This window comes from Lepisma saccharinum, chromosome 25 (assembly GCF_977018435.1).
Source record: "Lepisma saccharinum chromosome 25, izLepSacc3.1, whole genome shotgun sequence".
Classification (NCBI taxonomy): domain Eukaryota; kingdom Metazoa; phylum Arthropoda; class Insecta; order Zygentoma; family Lepismatidae; genus Lepisma; species Lepisma saccharinum.
The window spans coordinates 55,741,376-55,761,894 of NC_139253.1; the positions used below are offsets into that span (position 1 = coordinate 55,741,376).

General features: G+C 37.3%; 1 protein-coding gene across 1 annotated transcript in view; it reads right to left on the reverse strand.

The window, feature by feature from the left end:
- Window positions 1–2,132: 2,132 nt before the first annotated feature.
- Window positions 2,133–20,519, reverse strand: part of LOC145978502 (D-serine dehydratase-like) — a 65,580-nt gene continuing 47,193 nt past the window's right edge. Inside the window, exons 6-7 of the mRNA XM_083111122.1 lie at window positions 12,232–12,337; window positions 2,133–3,073 (exon numbers count right to left, since the gene is read on the reverse strand). Of these exons, the coding sequence (XP_082967248.1) occupies window positions 2,984–3,073; window positions 12,232–12,337 (196 nt within the window). The 3' untranslated portion in view covers window positions 2,133–2,983. The remainder of the gene's footprint in view (window positions 3,074–12,231; window positions 12,338–20,519) is intronic.

The window sequence follows — 20,519 nt, forward strand, 5'->3', positions numbered from 1 at the left end:
TTTTAATTTTTCAATAGGGATCATGGAATAAACAACAATACTGTTGATAATTATCTTCCACCAACAAGATTACATGGTTTTGACTTCCCTTTTTAAGCCCACATTCCCTCCCCCCCTTTTTTAAAACATTTTCCTTTCTGGTCCCTGTATTGATTACAGTCGGGACGCAATAAGAAGCAACGTGCAATCAGAACGGCAGAACGTGACCAAATTCTGTCTCCTCATTGGCTGCCATGTGGCTGGGGGTTTTCTGCGTTGCCACGTTCGCACAAACAGACGGACAGGCTAATCAGCTGTTGGCAAGCTCGGGAAAAAATTAAGCGTCACGCGAAATTAAGCACGTACATATCAGTATGCTAATATATGTTATTTCCGTCGTAAAGTGATAATTTAACGAATCGAGAAGTTTGAATCTGAAGTTTCTTGTAGTTTTACGTTAACTTCCCATGTGAATTTTACATTCTGGCAAGCATGAAACATTTTATCTTCCTGCTCTACACAGCAACCGAAAACTTTCACTGAAAGAACCTCTGTTTTGTTTTTATTATGGTACATTGCAAGCATCAGTTACCGGCATATTTTTACTTGTGTTGTATCATATCATAATTACCTACAAAAGAAAATGCATCTTGTGTTATGAACAACTGTGGCAAATCATTCTCCTTTGATTTCATGCCTCCTCTCTTTGCCTTCTTTGTCACACCGCGACGTTTGTCTTTTTCGCAACTCAATACCGACCGCAGCTATGCCCGCCTATTGTTTTTGTATACGAAACTCGCCCTTTGTTTTGTAACAACATGGAATTTATACTTCTGTGACATAGTTGAAGCTTCAGAACATACAAATGAAATGTATTTCTTGAAAATTAGGGCGAATAACGTATAAACAAATTACGTACAACTTGGTTTCGTTAACGTTTTTTAAATTATATTTTGCGGAACCTACAAAAATTTACCTTTTATGCAGAATTTCACAGAACTGAGTTACTGTATTACAGAGAAGAATTGATCAAGATCAAATCAATTGTGTGTGAAATGATTGATTGATTGATTGAGTTGGTGTTTTAAAGTCCACTTTATGCACACTACGGCTAATCTGGAATGGACCTACAGTTGGAAGTGGGACCCGAACCACTATGTGCCTCGACAGGGTATCGAACCCAGCACTACTTGATTACAAGGTGATGACGCTTACCCTACCACTGTACCATCGGGGTGGCACATGTGGGTGTGTGAAGTGAGATAATTTGGGAAGCTACAGGATAATACAGGCTCTGGCAATAGAGAGTTCAATTAATTACAACGAAACGCTTGGCAATTGCTCGATTTCCTAAACATTAATGATACATTTGGTACATGTGTAATTAATGCTTCGATCTACCTGTATGTAAAAACATAAAAAATGAATGAAAGAACAGAAGTAGTAGAGAATGAGAACAATGGAAGTGTCCCGTCGTTGACTGTTTAACCAGATGTTTAATCCTACACGTGTTTCTGTGGAAGTACGTCAATCCGGCAACTGCGCGTCGCTACCAGAGTGGGTGCTTCCACGCCGCTTGCTAGCACGTCCCGACTGTAGTTTTTCAGCCTACATTCCTTTCCATCCCTTTTAGAAACATCTTTCTTGGTCCCTTTATTGACAAGATATCAAATATTTTGTGTGACTGTGTTTTCCCTGAAGAAAACATTCAACAATTGTCTTATTTGGTGCAGCTTATAGGAAAGAAAGAACAAGCACCTTCTACCTTACCTTCCCTCCATGAGTGTTGGGAGCAAGTTGCAGCGATTTAATTTCTAACCCACACATATAGACATGAATCAAATTATCTAGATATGTCAACTGTATAACTGGATATATCTGATCCAATATTTTGATATCCATCGTCTGTATATTTAGTTATGTGCCAAACAATGTATCCAGACAACTGTCGATTGGATTATATTGATATATGTCAGTTTATTAAATGGATATCAGAATTATTCAGATATTAATATCCCACATTACATGCATGGGAATCACCAGAATTTTTTGTGGGAGTGTTCAGAACACTGATAATACTTTAATACAAGACATAAGAACAATAATAATTATTATCATGGCTATGATTATTATTATACAATAACAACTGTTAATAACTAATAAAAATCAATTTTATTCCAGATATATTACAATTATGTATCATTGTGTCCTAAGGGGGAGATTTCTACTTGATCCACCAGATTAGTGAATATCCAACATAACTGTGTCCAGTTATCATTTTACATTTCATACAGTAAGTGTGCTGAAATTTATGCATGCCATTCAGGAAAATATTTTAAAAGTTAGAAGGAAATTTTAATAATAAAGTTTGTTGTGTGACCTTTCACGTAAAATCCTAATATTGGGAATTTTAAAAACTAGAACCATTTGGATTAAATGGTGCAATATGAAAACATTGTTTCATGTATTTTTTTTTTTTATTTAATTCCTTTTTACTTTATTATTCAGTTTGAATATTAACTGAACATTTATTTGTTTTGAACAATAAACTTTCTGCTGCTTTTGTTTCTAGAAATGAACAATTCCAATTTCCAGGGAAGTGAGATTGGTAGACAGGTTCAATCCTCCGTCCTCCATGTATCCATGATTACATGCAAATCTATAATCTGGAATTTCAGAATATCTTGCATCCAGGTTACCATTAACTTGCACTACATTTGCTCCTTTTGAACCTCATCTACATGTAAGTACTTGTTGACATTTCTTTTACACTGTTGCCAGATACATGACTTCAGCATTATTTTTTTTTTACAAGCTACAACTACAATTTTAAAAATGTAGTATCGCTAAAAGAAGTAACTGCTTCCAACCACTTCTAGACACTTTGAACATTCAATACAAGCATTGATTTAATTCACATTCTCATTTCATACATTTGCTATTTTTCATTATACAGAGAGTAAAGAATAAACTATGAGTCTATATGTATGAATCCGAATGAATTTCACCAGCCTCTGGTTGGCTGCCATACTTGAACCACCTTGTCACCTTCATGGATGTAGTACACAGGATACATAGCAGCTGTTGCACAAGCCTAGGATGAAAATAAATATATAATATTTAGAAAAGAACTGTTGAAGTTAAGCTATTGACAACACAAATTATAATGCCTTCAGCTCATCTAAATTGTTACAGACACAGATGGAGATGTTGGTGTGCCCATACAGGCCCATAGTTAGGATTGATCTCCAGGGGGGGGCTCGTGGGTTATCAGGGGGGTTTATAAACTCCATTTTTCAAAAATTTAACAGTATTAAATGAAGTTAAATTTGTGTGTGTGAGGGGATCATTTATATAGTTTATATATAACATAAAATTTATAAATATCACACAAATACTACATTTTTCTACATGTTTTAAAACAGCTCTGAGTGTTAATTGGCTGATACTGAAATCATTCCTTAGACACTCCATACTACTTTACATGACACAGATATTTATACGACACAAAATAATGCACAATATTCAATTACAGTGTCTACAGTACATTCCATCCCCCGGCGGAAGCAATGAAACACCCCTTCGTTCTTAAAACTTGGGAGCTGTTGACCTTTGATGCAGATGCGAAAGGAATTTGCATGATGGCATCAAAGTCACACATTTCTCTCTAAACGGGAGGTCGCAACAGGGGTAGCGAAAGTACAGATAAAGAAGCTCCCCTATGAAGGAACTTTCTAAAGTCTAGGGAAGATAATCTTCTAAATACTTGCAGCTACTTGGAATCCAGCTCATAAACAAATCAGCGACTGTAAAAGCTGCTGTTCATGTTCTGTTGATTTATCCCTAAAGTTGCGAGCTATCTACATTTTTGCTCTTCACTGCAAACAAATTATACAAAAGAGTTTTACCTAATGTCAAACTGGGCTGAGCCCCCCCACCCCCTGGCCTGGCTACAGGCCTGTGCCCATCGGAGGGGTTTGACAGTAGTTATTCCCGTCCATCTCCTGTTTTGGGTCAGAATTCTGTGTTTAAAAAGTGTCAAATTCATGAGTAGATGCTAAAATATAGCACTGACTTAAAGGAAAATAATAGCTCCCCGTATCTGCCACTTACTAAATTATTAATTTATTGCATAGAGAAATGGAAAATATGCATGTGGGATGGAAATACAAAAAAAAATTCATGCCTGGATGAATCACCACAGCTTAAGCAAGAGTGAAGAAATTAATCATTTATTTCAGAAAACCCCTATCAACCACTTCTGGCATACGTAAAACCAGATTTTGAGGTTATTTTGGAGGTCTCACCTCTCTGATGTTCTGAGTAGAAACTGTTAGGTACATGGTGTCTACCAGTCAAGAAAAAGTAAAGAAATCAACAAGTAATTCAAGAAGTCAAGAAATTATTCCTGTGGTCAAGAATTCTTGCTATTTTTGCAATCTCTATTGACTTAGTTTATTTTACTTCACTTTTCTGCCGCTTTGGCTAATCGTGAAAATGAGGATGAATGGTGGTAAGATAAGATGGATGAAGGGACAATCATAAATATATAGGGACGTGACAACATGGACCCCACATAAGATTATACTGGCTGAGAGTCCAGAAGCCAGAGTCTCGCTAGTTTGCCAAATGCAGTCAAGGGTTCATTAATAGATAAAGAGGGTGGCGACAGACCTGGAAAACCAGGGAATTTGAGGTGTCAAAAAAAGTCAGGAAATTTTGTCTTGATTGATTTTATTTATTTATTTTATATATAAAGATAACGTTATCCAACTGCACGGGAACAGGAAATCTTGTTGCTAAGTTTCGGCCTCAACTTTTAGGCACCTTTTATGCACAACACAACTACGGTGCCAGAAACCAGTGATGACAAGAGGAAGGAGAGAGAGAAGAAAATTCCGGATTGGCAGAAAAATGTGTTAAGCCTCTAAATATTACGTGGAAAATGCATTGAATTATCCTTTTTTCTTGTCCATATGGGAGTACTAACCCATGCAGCACACACATATCCAGGAGACGTCTAATGGACGTCCTCTGGATATCCATAGCATGTCCAGTAGACATCCATATGTCCATCCAGGTGAAGTCCATAAGATATCCAGGAAGACGTGTTTTAGACATTCTGTGGATCATTTTGGATGTGTTTTGGACATTATATGGATGACTTTTGGACATGTTTCGGACATGAGTTCACGTGATTTTCTGGATGTTTTTATTTCATTGTGGATAAGGATATATTCTGAACTAAAATTGTACCTAATCTGGACATTATGCCTCTCTCTCTCTCAGTCTCTCTCTCTCTCTCTCTCTCTCTCTCTCTCTCTCTCTCTCTCTCTCTCTCTCTCTCTCTCTCTCTCTCTCTCTCTCTCTCTCTCTTACACTCTCACTCTCACACACACACACGTGTACGTATCTACACATCTGAAAAGTACTTTGTATTCACACGCATAAGCATAGTAAGCAGCGCTTATTCTTCACTACTATGCAAGGCAATGTCCCCATGCAATTGCAAACTGCCGTTGTGTTCGAGACAAGACACAAAGAAAGCCCCGCAACTTTCACCTGCTTGGCACGCATGCGTGACTAGCTGAAAAGACAATGGGCCTACGGGCAATCCAATTCCTGTGGGAGATGTTTTTCATTTACGATTTATTACTGCATAACAGAGTTTGAGTACTAACATAATTAACACTAGATACTATGACTGCATCTTTACACGGATATTAAAACGTTTATGTCAAATTTGCGATAACATGTGGACGTAATACCACATATCCCATGAATATCCAGGAAGGGATATCCCATAGACGTCCCATGGATATCCCATTTTGGATATCCAGAACTGGACATTGTATGGACATCCACAATATCCATGGATCTGAATTGGACATTGTGGACGTCCCTTGGAGATGTGTGCTGTATGCAAAGGAGCAGTGAACGGAAGTATCACGCTACTTGTAGCGTCGCTACTGTAGCTAGCTACAAAATTTGTAGCGGTAGCTGTAGCGGCACTACATTTTTTAAATTGTAGTTGTAGCTGTAGCGAAGCTACAAAATTCCTGTAGTTGTAGCGAAAATTTCGCTACAGCTACATTTTTCTCAGCATTTTAAGGTAATTTTTGAAAGTGGCAAGGGCGTTAAAAATAAACGACAGTATTGTAAGAGACTCAAAAAGACAAAGTACATTACATGGAAATACACATAATCTATATTATAAATATCTTTATATTGCAGGTTATATATATCTGCGTAATTTATTTCATTAGCATCTGAATAATTCTAATATCCAGATAAGTAACTGACATATATGAATATATTCTGGCTAATAGCCATTTCTTTTATCTGCATCATTATTTTGTGGAGAATCATGCCTCATTTGCTACACCGCCAGAAAAAAAATCCCCGTTTGTGATACCCATGGAACAAATCCTGTGGATATCGATGGCGTAACAGACAGCAAAATATCAATAATTACTGTGTAAAACACAACTTACAGTGCAAAAACGAGCAATCGATTTTCTACTAATCTGACAAAGCAATAGTGCCAGCAATCAATGGTTCAGTATGTTAACAGCATTGATCATTGCAAGTGTATAGGATCACACCGGCAAGAAATTATTGTTACAAGAACGATAATGTTTCTGAAATTACAATTATTTTTGTCATATTGTTTGTTTGCAAATTTTAAAATTACAATATGGTTAGAACAATCAGGTTTGCACATCAGTTTCCTCAATATATTTTATCATATTGTAATAGAACGTACGAGTTATTGACTTTCCTGCACAAATGACAATTTTCTTTTGTTAAAATACACAGTTTTCAAATTTATGTATTTTTCCTATGTTTGCATCCCTTTTCTGTAACTTTTTCTAATCATGGCAATGAGGATGCATTGTTTATTTAGTTATGCTCTTATCTATGGCTGTTTTCTGCCACTTTTGGCTAATTGTGAGAATGAGGAAGAATGATGAATGATGAGCAGAGTGGGGAATGTGAGGAGGATCCCAACCTCCCAACTAGGCATCTTTCCTAGTATTTGTTTTGAGTCCACTTTATGCACAGATCAGCTGATCGAAACTGATACGAACCACCATGTGCCCTCCGCCGGGTATCGAACCTGGACCCTTTGAATACAATGTGACAATTACAATTTCCACTGTCTTCGTGGAAGCATTTCCAACATAAAAACTTATGTAAAGCATTCCTGTTTCTCATTTATACCATTAGAAGCATCACTTAGCTATCCTCAAGGATCGAGCAAATATCCGCCATCCCCCAAATAACATTCTGTTTAAGTTAAGAAGATTAAATTGATAAATATCACATTTTTATCTTATTCCCATTTTGTGCAACACGTTATAGTTTATTTCGATACATGTGATATTCTTCCAATTATTTTTAAAAAGAAGTGTCACATAAATATTTTTGATATGACAATAAGAACAACACGGATACGTGTGAGACCTAGTTTTTTGAATTGATAAGCCAATTGCAAAGGTACTTTATTCTCAAACACTTTACTAAAGATATGTAACTGAAGTAACACTGCTATAAAAATTATAAAATGAAGGGAATCATGGTAATAAATAACACAATCTATTTTTCAGTACGTCAACTATCATACTAGGGCTTCTTTTATATAGCCATATGGCTGTTCCAAGTTTTTAATACAGAAGTAGCGCAAAAGTAGCAAAGTAGCGAGTAGCGAACAGGAATAGCGTAGCGAGCTACTTTCTGCTTAAATGTAGTTGTAGCTGCAGCGAAGCTACATTTTGGAAAAGTAGCTGTAGTTGTAGCGAAGCTACTTATAAAATGTAGCGTTCTAATCACTGGCAAGGAGACAGAACTGTCAACAGATGTGGAGGATGGGAGCGGATGACGCTGTCCGATAGTACTTGTACGTCGTAGTAAGTAATTTTGTTGGACAAACTGAAGGAACATGGAAACAAATAGACTCCATTGATACATACGATTTTTGTCGAATATCACCACCCGACGAAAGTATCTCACTACAACGTGGGACAGAAATTGCATGCATGGCACTCTTATGGAATTGATTTTTGTTGGATGTCTTTGGACTGCAACATCCAACAAAAATCGCATGCATAAACAAGAGCTTTAAACTCGTGAGACATGGTCATTAAGCTCTCACTGAGTGAAGTTAATGTCCAATATTATGAAATAATAGACCATTTAAAATAATATACTGCTGGACAAAAGAAACCGGACACTTGCATTTTTTGTGATAACGCATAAATTCTGATTCGAAGGCTAACTAAATGTTGCAGAAATTATTGGAAATAAAAAAACCTGAATATATTCAACAGAAAGCAAATTAAAATTTATTGTTAATAAGTTAAATTAGAACATAAACGAAAGTTACAGAAAACTACCAAAAAAATTAGAAAAAAAAATCTTAGCAATATTTTGTTTTAATATTGTTAAGTGCTACTGGTGGGGTATATAAGCTGTCTAGTAGCGGGTGTTATCTCCCCTGCCATCAATTGCAACTTGTAACCGCCGTGGCATACTTCGAATAAGGTTGGCAATCACTTATTGGTCCAATTGCTCCCATTCTTCTTGAATAGCAAGTCTTAGCTCTTCAATTGTTCCTGGAACTATTGCACGGTTTCTGATATGTCATTTCAGTTGATCCCAGACATGCTCTATCAGATTTAGGTCCAGACTTTGTGGTGGCCATTCTCATCGCGTAATCCCAACTTTGTCCAGGTACTCCGTGACAATATTTGCAATGTGAGGACGCGCATTGTCATGCATAAAAACAAAATCTGGGCCTATGAATGGTGCATATGGTACTACATGATCTGCAAAACATTCTGTAATATACCTGCGAGCTGTCATTGCCCCATTCTCTACAAGAACCAACTCTGTACGTCCTTGTAAAAAAATACCTCCCCAGACCATTACACCACCGCCTCGAAAGGGTGTTATTTCAACGAAACAACATTGTGCATAACGCTCACTAGGTCTTCTGTACACTTGTTCACACCCGTCTGATGAACGTAGGTTGAATTTTGACTCATCGGAGAATAAAACCTTTTCTCACTGCTCCACATTCCAATGTAAGTGTTGTGTAGCAAATTCCAGTCTTCGATTCCGGTGACGTGCTAACAACCTGGGACGTGTAGCCGGCCTCCGAGATGATAAACCACTTTCATTTAGTCTTCTACGAACTGTTCGTGAAGAAACCACAGCTCTATGAACATTTCTCAAACGCCGTGCCACAATATTTGAAGTCGTACGATGGTTCCGTTAAGACTATGATACACATGAAACGATCTTCCCGTGCTGTTGTGCATCGTTTCCGACCAGAACCCGGTCTTCTACCATAGGAACAAGTTGCATCATACCGTCTGAGAGCTTCATTGATAGTACTTTGTGCTATATTTAGCACCCTAGCAATATACGACCATCATCACGAAGAGCTACTGCTTTTACTACCTCTTCACGTCTCATTTTCAAGCTAGCAAACTTACAATACACTTGCAAGATAAACACCAGAAATGACAATATCAATAATATCTGTTACTATGGTTACTATGAACCAAAATTCATGCCTCTCTAGACATTAAACAAAATAACATCAACAGGAATTGAAAATCAATAAATTAAAACAAAATTGCATGAAATTAATTTTGAGCCTACTAGGTGACCCAAATAAGTAAATACGAGTAAATAAATAAATAAATAAATAGTAAATGGAAAACTATGCAAAATGTTCAATAATGAATGTTCAATTGTTCAATACTTAACTGAGAGCGTAATTCATAAGTAATTGCAATTCAGATGTCAAATATTAAGGTGTCCGGTTTTTTTTGTCCAGCAGTATAGTTTAAAAGCACAATGGAAGTATTAAGTTTTGGAATATTTTGCAGAAAAATGTTCTAAAACAAAAACGCGAATTTTGGGAATCATAACACTAACAAGTCAAAAAAAGATAATACCAATTTTTGGTACCATAATATATCGGTATCTGTCACGTGAGATTGATTGATTTAAAATTTTTGGGTGCATAAATATGCACCCTTCGATATGTATGGGGAAAATTCCATTATCTATAACTCTTACCTTAAAATTAAAAAGGGGGTATGGAAAATAACTTTCCCAAAATAACTTTCAAGATATCAATCTCTCACGAAGAGGCCTATGCCATGTAACTTACAATTTGAAACAGTAGTTTAAAAACACCATGAAGGTATAATTTCAGGTATTTGCCAGAAAATGCGCTAAAATGAAAATGTGAATTTTGGGAAAAATAACACCAAATAGTAAAAAATAATAAATAAAAAAATACACCAATTTGGAAAAAAATAACAAAAAATGAAGGTCCCTACCGATTAGGCATAAATAAAACAAGAATATCAGTAGTAATTTATTGCATTAGTAACAGTGAGTCCTAACCTAATTTTCGGCATAATCACTACCGTTGTTCTGGCATTTGTCGTAGCATGGCACTAAATTTTATATGCCCATGTCATATGTGTCTGACAGCAAAGAGACAGTGTAGCTCTCAAATCCTGTACAGGGCTGTACAGAGAGTGGTCCAAGATCTCTCACCTGAAGTGATGCAAAGGGCCAGCATGTACTCAGCTGTATGGGGTTCTGCACATTCGATTGGCCTTCCGTGAATTGTCTGCTCCATCGTCTAACCATACTATCACTCATGACATCCGGTCTGCACACCTCACACGATTGCTGGTGGCTCTGTGCCAAATTCTGAGCATGCAAAAATCTCATTACCACACGTAGGCTACACCGCAGTCGGTAGGAGACTATGAGAGCTGTAATCTTTAATCTAGAACTGTCCTAAAATGGCTGCATTGCGACTGTACCAGATTACAGCTACATGCCACTTCTTCCTGCCTGCATGTGTGTGTGTCGCTCTCCGACCACTATTGCTGCGTACAGGTACCACTGGAGCTTTTTTCAGGATGCCCCTCGTATATGAACTTTTAGAAGCTGTTATTAACATAATGTTCCTGTTTTATTGTTTGATTAGCTAAATCAGGTACCTATACAATACAATTCTATAAATTCCTTGTGTTAAATTTCTAATACCTACATACCCTTCTCGTCAACAATAATGGTATAACTGCATGTTGTCAGTTTCACAGTACTTCACGTGGATATACTGTACTGAAGCAGAAATCCTATTGATAATGTAGGGAAATATGACACTTTCTTTTGTAGAATTCAATTGTTTCACTTATATGCAAGAGTTAAGTTGTTTGCTTTACAGAGAAAAATGAATCTGCACTCATGGTTCTTGCAAGCAGAGAGTTCCAAACCTCAGTAGAAATATCAACATATAATACCAATAATGTATAAGGTGACTGATAAATTACAAAATGTATTTCTTAGTCTATCACTCCTCACTCTAATCTCATTTAGTCGTAACTTTAAAAATAATTAAGTATTTTATTTTAAACTTACTGCGTATGATAAAATTCAGTAATCCTTCACTAGCTTGTGAATTGTAATAATTTTCCAAATTCACTATTTTGCAGTTTGAATTCAAATCATAGACAATAGAGAAATTAAGTCAATTTCATTGAAGATAATATTGGTACTTAACAAATCCATACCTGGATCTGTATCAGTTTATTATTTCCATTTGCAAAAACATCGATTTAGTTTAGTTTGTAATTGTCAGGGAAAAATGTAAATTTTGTCCTGAAAAGTCAAGGGAATTTCATTTCTGCTTGTTTGTAGCCACCCTGATAAAGCAAGTCTCATTCTCTTGTTAAATACTGCTTCAGTTTTCATCTTAACTGGCCTTTTGGTAGGAGTTTTTCATTAAATAAATATTTATTTTCTTAATTGCTAACTTCCAACTTTACCTAAGTAGGGATCAAATAAATAAAGGTTAAGAAAATAAAAAGGTAATGAAAAAGTCCAGCCTTCAACTGGAAATAGACAGATGGATGGGGAATGCTTGCATGGTTGAAAATGGTTAAAAATGAAAGCAGGGGTTGCTTTACATAAATGTACTGGCTGAGCTGAGGGATACCCCCTACTTGAAGTGATGCTCATAAGCAAGCGTTTTACATCAAGCACCTTTACAAAAATTCACAGCTTTATACGTTATGCTATATTATTTAGAGATAATTTCACCAGCTCGTATTCCATGCAAAAGAACGAAATGTAATTTTACATTTACAGCTTTGTATCATCAGTCTGCCCAGAATGGCTCTACTAATCAATAACCACTAACATGAATTTACTTACGTGGTAAGGATAGAGAAAAAGGACACTGCCAATAGGATATTTCTCGTATTCCATGGTTCCTTCCAAAGGCTCCACTTTGCCGATCTCTTGGGTCATATCAACTAGTCTGAAATTGTAAAGAAACATAATGTCTCATGTTGGGAACAACAGGAAGAAAAAGTGCTTTGATTGAACATGTATTTCTGAACTATGAACCAAAAGAATCTCTGATACAGTGGCAGCTTTTGTCTATATTTCCTAGAGGCACACAACTATTTTTAATTTCGTATGTCTTTAGTACTGGTGTTTTCATTTTCTGCCAGTCCAAGTTTATCACAATTTTCACATATACCATACACTAATACAGTTATACATAACTCAGTTCTGCATAATTCTGTTTTATATGTAAATTACTGTAGGTCCCGGCAAAATATAATTTAAAAACTTGTTAATTAAACCTTATTTGTACGTAATTCATTTATACGTAATTTGGTGTTATATGTACTAATTTTATAAACTACAGTTGATTTGTACATAACCAAGCTACAACAATATTATAGAAGTGTGTGTTTCTTGTCGTTACAAGAACACAAGGCAAGTTTCAAATATGGAACCGGATAGGCGGGCATGGTGGTGGTAAAGTCTGGACTTGCGAGAAAGATGAGTGTGGCACGGAGGTGTCACAGAGATGGCAAGGAGAGGTTGCGTGTGGCATGAAATCATAGGAGAAAGATTTACTGCAGCATGAGATAAATTTTCTTTTGTACGTAATCACGATACGAAAGTACACACGTTAAAAATATGCCAATAGCTGCAATTTACCATGTTCCATAATAAAAACAGAACAGCATGGTTTCTTCAGTGAATGTTTTCAATTACTACTGGTCGGTCATGGAGAACAGAAAGAGGAAAAGTTACATGCTTGACCAGAAAGTAAAATTTATATGGGAAGTGAATGCTAAACCACATAAATTCAATAAGTGAACAATTTGTGAAATTTCTTAGTGACAATAATAATATGTGACTTTCCTTGTTAACATTAAAAGTGGAAAGATGTTGAAGTTCCTTATGAAAAAATTCTAGCTCACTAAAACTATATTGTCTACTGTATTATTTTGGTATCAAAGTGTTCACTAATAAAGTGGCAAATGTGATGTATTTAAGACTCAGACTTTTAAATTAGTTGATTTACCACTTTATGACAGAAGAAATAACCTTTATTATACTGTATTTTGTTCCTCAAAATAGATAGAATTACAGTATTTTAATAATGATATGACATGGTATCTAAATCTGACTTGTAAGTAATTCTCAGTTATATGTATTATTTCCTCTTCACCTTGACATACATATAAATTGAGGTTCAACTGTACCGGGTTAGTCAAAAAGAAGGAGCAGATTTCAAAATGTTATTTCCAACAAACCATATACAACAGGAACATAATGCATGGATCATTGGATAGATTAAGGTTCAAAGTTTTGTTGTAGGACAATTGGGTTTGTTTGTACACTAACAATGATGTTTTATGGCTACAATTTGCGAAATGGGAATCCATTGTGCAAATGCCAATGCAAAATTCGAACTTCTGTCACAGTCACCAGGGTACAAGGCCAGCATTAACTGCAACTTATAAGCTTCATATCCACAACACAGGCAAGCCTAGAACTATTTCAGATCTTTAAGAGTAGCAGGCATACTTGTCTTGAGGAATGCCCAGATTTTGTAGAGCTCTCAGACACTCGACATTTTCATCGGACGTGGGTGACTAGTCCTTTTTCCTTTGCATATGCAACCATCTGTGACGAAAATCTTATTCCACTCTTAAATTTGCTTATGACAGGGTGGCTGTTTGTTGAATCTACGGCGGAATTCACGTAGCACACAAAACGACTTTTTCTGTGGTATCATCATTTACTTGCAATGAAAAGAAGTCATTGTTAGTGCACAAATGAAAGCAATTGAACCTTAATCTATCCAATGATGCATGGATTATGTTTCTGCCGTGTATTCTTTGTTGGAAATACATTTTGAAATCTTCTATTTGTTTTTGACTAAACCCTGTATTATATTCAGAATACAGAGGTGTGACATTCATGCAATTGGTATGGTTGCTTGTATTTTCATGAAGAAACTAATATGTTGACTGCCTGCTTATGGTTTTCTCTTACTATTATTATTGTTATTTATTAAGTTATTAAGGCCCAAAATTACATCTAAACTTGTCAAGGGACGAATGACATATTTGTAAATTTGGGGGCAAATTGAAGGCACGGCATTTCTGATATTCTTTGAAAAGTCTCTCAGAATGTGAACTGTGCCAAATGATGGAATTAAAGTTCAAACAACTCATCCAGTTCAGTTATTTATTAAAAATTCCTCGAAAATATCTAAATGATTATTTTCAAAATACGATATAGCTCAATGCTGTACCCAGAAAGGAGGTTGGTGGAGTTGTATTGATTTTCATAAAAAGGAATGACAGGCATTGAAAATTCTGTTCTTTTTGGTAGCTTTGAGGTATTGTGAGTTTTGGTCTAGATGATCACAGATGTTTTAATTTGAATGTTTATTATTTCATTTATTATTGTCTTTGAGCCCATATACCTTACCAGGAATGATGCATAAAAAAAAAACACAACATTTAACAAACTAAAGATTTAAAGAGAAAGAGTTTGTTTGTTTGAGTTTTTGCTTTAAGTTCACTTTATGCACAGAGAGGGTAATCGAGACTAGTTTAAAGTGGAATCCGAACCACTTTTTGCCTCCACCAGGTATCAAACCTGGTAACCCTTGATTACAAGGCAACGACATTACCACTATGCCATTGAGGAGGGCATAAAACAGAAAGAAATGAACCTGCATGCATGCAGTGTCTTTTTCAATGAGGAACCATGTGAATACCTGATATAATATACAGCTTCTAATTTTACTTAGCATGGGATAGAATTACTCTTATAACTGTTAGTTCCTGCACAACTCCATCTCCACTACTCAAAAAAGAATGACCTCTTCACACTACAGCACAGCGATCAAGAATGCCCCCCCCCAAAAAAAAAGGCGAGGGCAAAAATCTGAAGGTTGCTATTTGACCCTTAAATAGACTGACTGTATGTCCTGTTTCGAAAATGTGTCCCGTTGATATTTTTAATATCCTCAATATATCCCGTTTTATAAAAATCAGAAGTTTGTTAAAAAACCAAATCTAAGTTTGTTAAAAAACCAAATCTAAATTTTAGACATTTCATGCTAATAAATGTTGATGGAATTTTCAAACTAGCATCATGCCAACAATCAAAATGCCACATTGTCGTCGAAAAGAATCCAACAGACAGTGGTTTACTGTCTATGTTGGCTCGTTTTGCAGGTTTTATTGTTTTATTGTGGGTTCAGTTAATAATAGAACAGTGAATAAGCATGACTTAGAAGCACACATGCAGTTTCAATGCGAACGTACAACAAGAATTTAAATTACATATGTCCCGACACAAACTCAAAGGCAATTAATTCCTAACAAATTGTGAATGCTAATATATTTTCTAGTTCAAAAGACAAAACAAAACTGATCGATCAGTGGCAATTTGCAAGTGGAAACGTAACACAACTCCAACAACTCTGGAAAGAAAATAAGGTTTGTTTGTAGGATACATGGGTGCAAATTTTTGTTAAGCTGGAAGGGAACCACACAAGGTATGATGTCTTCCCGAAAGTGGTGGAAATGGATGTTACACTTGCCTAGTACAACCTTAGTGACAATGAAGTTCGACCAGTCACAAATATAGGAGTGCGTTGTGAAAGAAGGAGAACACATGCTTATGCTGAACATATTTTATTCAGCAGGCTACATGGAACAAAGGAAAACATAAATTTCCGCTGCAACGCAGCAATGTATGGTGTCCACACAAAATAAAACATTTTCGTCCATCTACACGTGACATTGAAGTTCGACCACTGTTAGAGGGGATCCTGTTTACCTTGGTGTGACGCCGCCCCGTCGGCGAATAACTGTGGCAATGCGTCGGGGCATGCTGCGGACGAGTCGTTCAAGGTATTCCACATCGATGCGGTGCCATTCCTCCTGCAGGCAGGCGATAAGAGCAGCCACTGTCGTGGGTCCCCTCTGTTGCACACGTCGCTTAAGAACATGCCACACATTCTCAATGGGCGAGAGGTCGGGACTCGATGGTGTCCATGGCAGAGTTCGCACGTGATGGCGAGTCAGCCGTGCTGTATGAGGCCTGCCATTGTCATGTTGAAAGATGAGACGCCACCTGTGGAACAGGTGCCTTCGCACTGTGGGAAGATGCCGCTCCAGTATGCGTGTATAGGCGTGTGCATTCACAAAGCCCTCACAGACGTGTAGTGGGCCAACCCCAGATGCCGTCATGCATCCCCATACCATCACTGACGCAGGTTTCTGTACCCTGTAACGTTTGCTTTACTTTATATTTACAAACCTTACACATTCAAAAAAAAAAAAGTGAAGAAAAGCGACGTTTATTTTTTTTTTAGCCATCGGAGGGCGTTCGACCTCACGATGACTTCTGGTGCTGCCTCTAGCGGCGATTTCGGCCGCACAGGTTTACTCGTACAATACGCTGCACCGGGCTGTCAGTCTCGCGTCTCGCCTCTCGCTCTCCACCTCGCCGACTCGCTGCGAACGGCACATGCCTGTTCTTGTGCACGACATCTAGTCCACGTCGGCAAGAGATAGTACTCCACCTCCGTTTGTTGAAGGGAAGTCTGCCATACCAACCGTTAACAGGGAGAAGCAAGTTAAACGAGTATTGTGGAAGGATGGCGTTGCATTTTTGTGTGCATTGAACATTAGTGGGAGGTACGTACAAAACTAATCTCTTTGACCGTGATATGGAACTTTGATAATACCCTTCAATCTCGGTGTTCGCTGCTAAAATTCGATTACTTGACTTTCACTTTCATGGAACTTTGAATAACGAATTCTACGAGAAAAACAGGAGTTTCTCTTCCAGTTATCCCCCCCCCCTTTTTGCCTTTTCGTGTTTCACGGTGAACATTTTTGATAAGTGTCTGAAACCAATGTACTCGTTGGAGAGTGCGCGTTAATAAAAGGAGGCAAAAGAAAGAAGGTGCTTGTATGTACGCGTGAACTTATACAATAGTGCGGACGTGGTTTTATAAACTGGTATTTGTAAATCCTGCACAAAGCGTGATTAGCTGCATAACTGAACTATTTGTCAAACTTTATTTATGCGCAGGCAGTGTATTAAATTTGACCGTGAAACCTATCATTCTCGATCGCCCAAAAACTTGTTTGAGCGACGTTAAATGTGCGCACGTTCGTACTCGATAATAAGGACAGTATAAAATCGCGATTCCTGCCGTTTTGCCCCACTTTACCATCTCGTAGTTTAATAGCCTTCCCGTCCACATTTTGGTAGCACTAGCGAAGCAATAAGAAACAGGCTAAAGTTAAACACAGCAGGTGCAGATTAAGTAAAGGGGGGTATTTTCTACATTAATTAAAAGAGAGGTACCTTCTTGATTAAGTAAAAGAGAGGCATTTTCTTGAGTAAGTAAAATAGAGGCATTTTCTTGACTAAGTAAAAAGGAGAGGCAATTTCTTGATTAAGTAAAAAGAGAGGCAGACTTTGAATAAATAAGATAGCGGTGAGCATTCTTATAAAACTGCACTTCCATGGTAATTTAAAGGCACGAATTTGTACAAGCCCATTATTCCATTGTCTCGTTCAGTAAAGAATAAGATTGTTGTTAAACTGATTAATATATTTTATGCTTGCTCGCTGTTTGTTAAAAATGAAATGAAAATTTATGCGAGAAGGTTAAATTAGCGCGCAGGACGCGCGGGCCATTGTTAATACTATATTGTTGTTATAATTGCTCCCAACTCTTGCCTTTTTGGGATAGTGTGTACTCTTAAAGTGTATTAAATTGGAACATTGAATATATATGCTTTGTTAATTGAATTGTGGGGATCATTTAAATTGTATTGGTTATACGCTCTAGATAGTAAGACCCATATAACAGAAAATTGGTTGAAAGCCCAAATTGGAGTTAACGTTAAAAGACAGCTATTGAGGACTTTACCTTTTTTGTGAAAGTACGGGGAGGAGAAAGGATATATTACGTTGGGAGAACGTCCTTATTAAACCTAGGTTACAGTGGAAAAGGCTTGTATTGCTATCCATTGTCGGACCCTTCGAAACTATTGCGTATGTGTGCGTAATTCACAAGTTTCTTTATTCCAGGGCCTTTTTTGTCTCGTGCTTCTTGTACGTGCCGCCCGTAAACTCTCGCGGCACGGTGCAGGAAGTACGACACAAGAAATATAATTTATAACGTGAAGTGTGGGCATTAAATATTTCCTTTTTTTTTTTTTTTACGTGATCGCCGCCCAGCCGTTTCCAATTAATTACTCAGCGCGATCACGTTTTGACCATACTGTTACGTTACAACCCGACGTGCATAACATTTTGCTTCATTCTGTTCCTCCTTCCGACAAATGACTGTTTTCCGTATTTTCCCATACACAACATTGAAAATGGATACGTCCGTCCACAAAACCCTGTTCCTGTCCCCGGTACATTCGTGCCCACCGTAGTCGATTGCCTTTGTTCAACATGGAAAAGAAGGGTTTACGTTTCGCCTTGTACACTCGGTAACCGCATCGCTGTAGGTAACGGCGAATGGTTCTGGTTGACACTTCAATGTGAAAGCGTTCTCGAGTCCACAGTCGTAATTCAGCCACAGAAACATGATTGTTGGTCTGGATATAGCGCCTAAATATCCGTAGGTCACGCACGCTCAGCAGGCGTTTTCGACCAGGGGCCTTACCTGGCTCTGTAGTACCCGTATTTTGGTGGTGTTTTATGATGCAGTGGACGGTTGACTTGGGTAAGTTCAGTTGGCGCCCTATTTCCCGTTCACTGAGTCCATCCCATTGCAACTCCACCACTCTTCTCCTCACGGTGTTGTCAATAGGTTTGCCCCTGGCCATGGTGATGATGCACTGCGGTTCCTCGGTGCACAGCACGCGCTTATATACGGCGGACTCCCTTATCGTGTCCGTGACGTCATGCTTCCGTCGAATGCGCCACTATCTGGAATTTTCCGTATGGGTCTGGTGCCTGGTCGAAGTTCAATGTCACGCGTATAGTTCCCCGTTTTTGTTCTTTACGTGACCTTGGGTGCAACATGCTGGGATCACGATTCTTGCCTGCTCACACGCCTCCTCTTACACACATGCGTCACTTCTGTGGGTCACCCATTCCACCGCCTATGCCTCTGTGCATTTAATCACGTTTTCCTTTCTGGTCGAACTTCATTGTCACCAAGGTTGTACATTTACATGTCTCAATAATGAAGTCTATCTAGTTACTACTAGTAAACTTTACCGAGAGTTGTGGGGGGGGGGGGGCATGGGGAGTTTTATGAATAGTTTGTGACAGATAAAGCTGGTAACAGCAGATTGATTCTTCTGATAAATACCTCTAGCATTCTTTAACTAGGCCTAATAAGAAAGGCTGATCAGGAGAGAGGAGAAACACTATAAAGTCATACTGAACTTCCAATTATAATTAAAGTCTTTTGATAACAGGAGACCAAATTTTATTTGATGTTTATAATGTATTATTTATGTGATCCATATTATAACAAATAATAATGATAATTTTCTGATTAGCAAATTTTTAGGACTTCCTTTAGAAGTTCTTGAGTCAAAATATTTTGGTCACCCTACCCTTAAATCTATAACAATGTGTAATTTTTCCATCGATTTTTGTTGTTATTATTCCATTTCATTTGAAGTTGGGTGCAGTTTTTTGTATTTTATTGGGGTGATGAATTGGGTATAATATTACGTCCTTTTTGTTTGAAAATTCTTCCTTTTTTAATTATAAAATAATATATTATATTTAGCAATTTTAAAGGAAAATGTTCTTTTTAGATTTTTAATATAAAAAATATGTAGTTTATAATTTATGGCTTATTTCAATGAACATTTGGGAGCAGAGTAGACTATGCAAGACATTTGAAGACTGAAATACATTCCTAGAAATAGATTAAATAATAATAATAATAGTGAAAAGGTATTGTTAACATGCATTCAATGTAATGCCAGTGGTTGTATTTATAACGTTTGAAAGCAACAAAAATTTTCTACACCTCAAATTTTCGCCAAAACCCTCCTCCCAGTAGCGGCAATTAGGGAGCAGTTTCCCCCTATTTTTGTCACTTTTGTCCCCCACACTATGCTAAACCTTATCTAACAAGGTAAAGTAAACTGTCCCATGCCCCCCCAATTTTGACACCT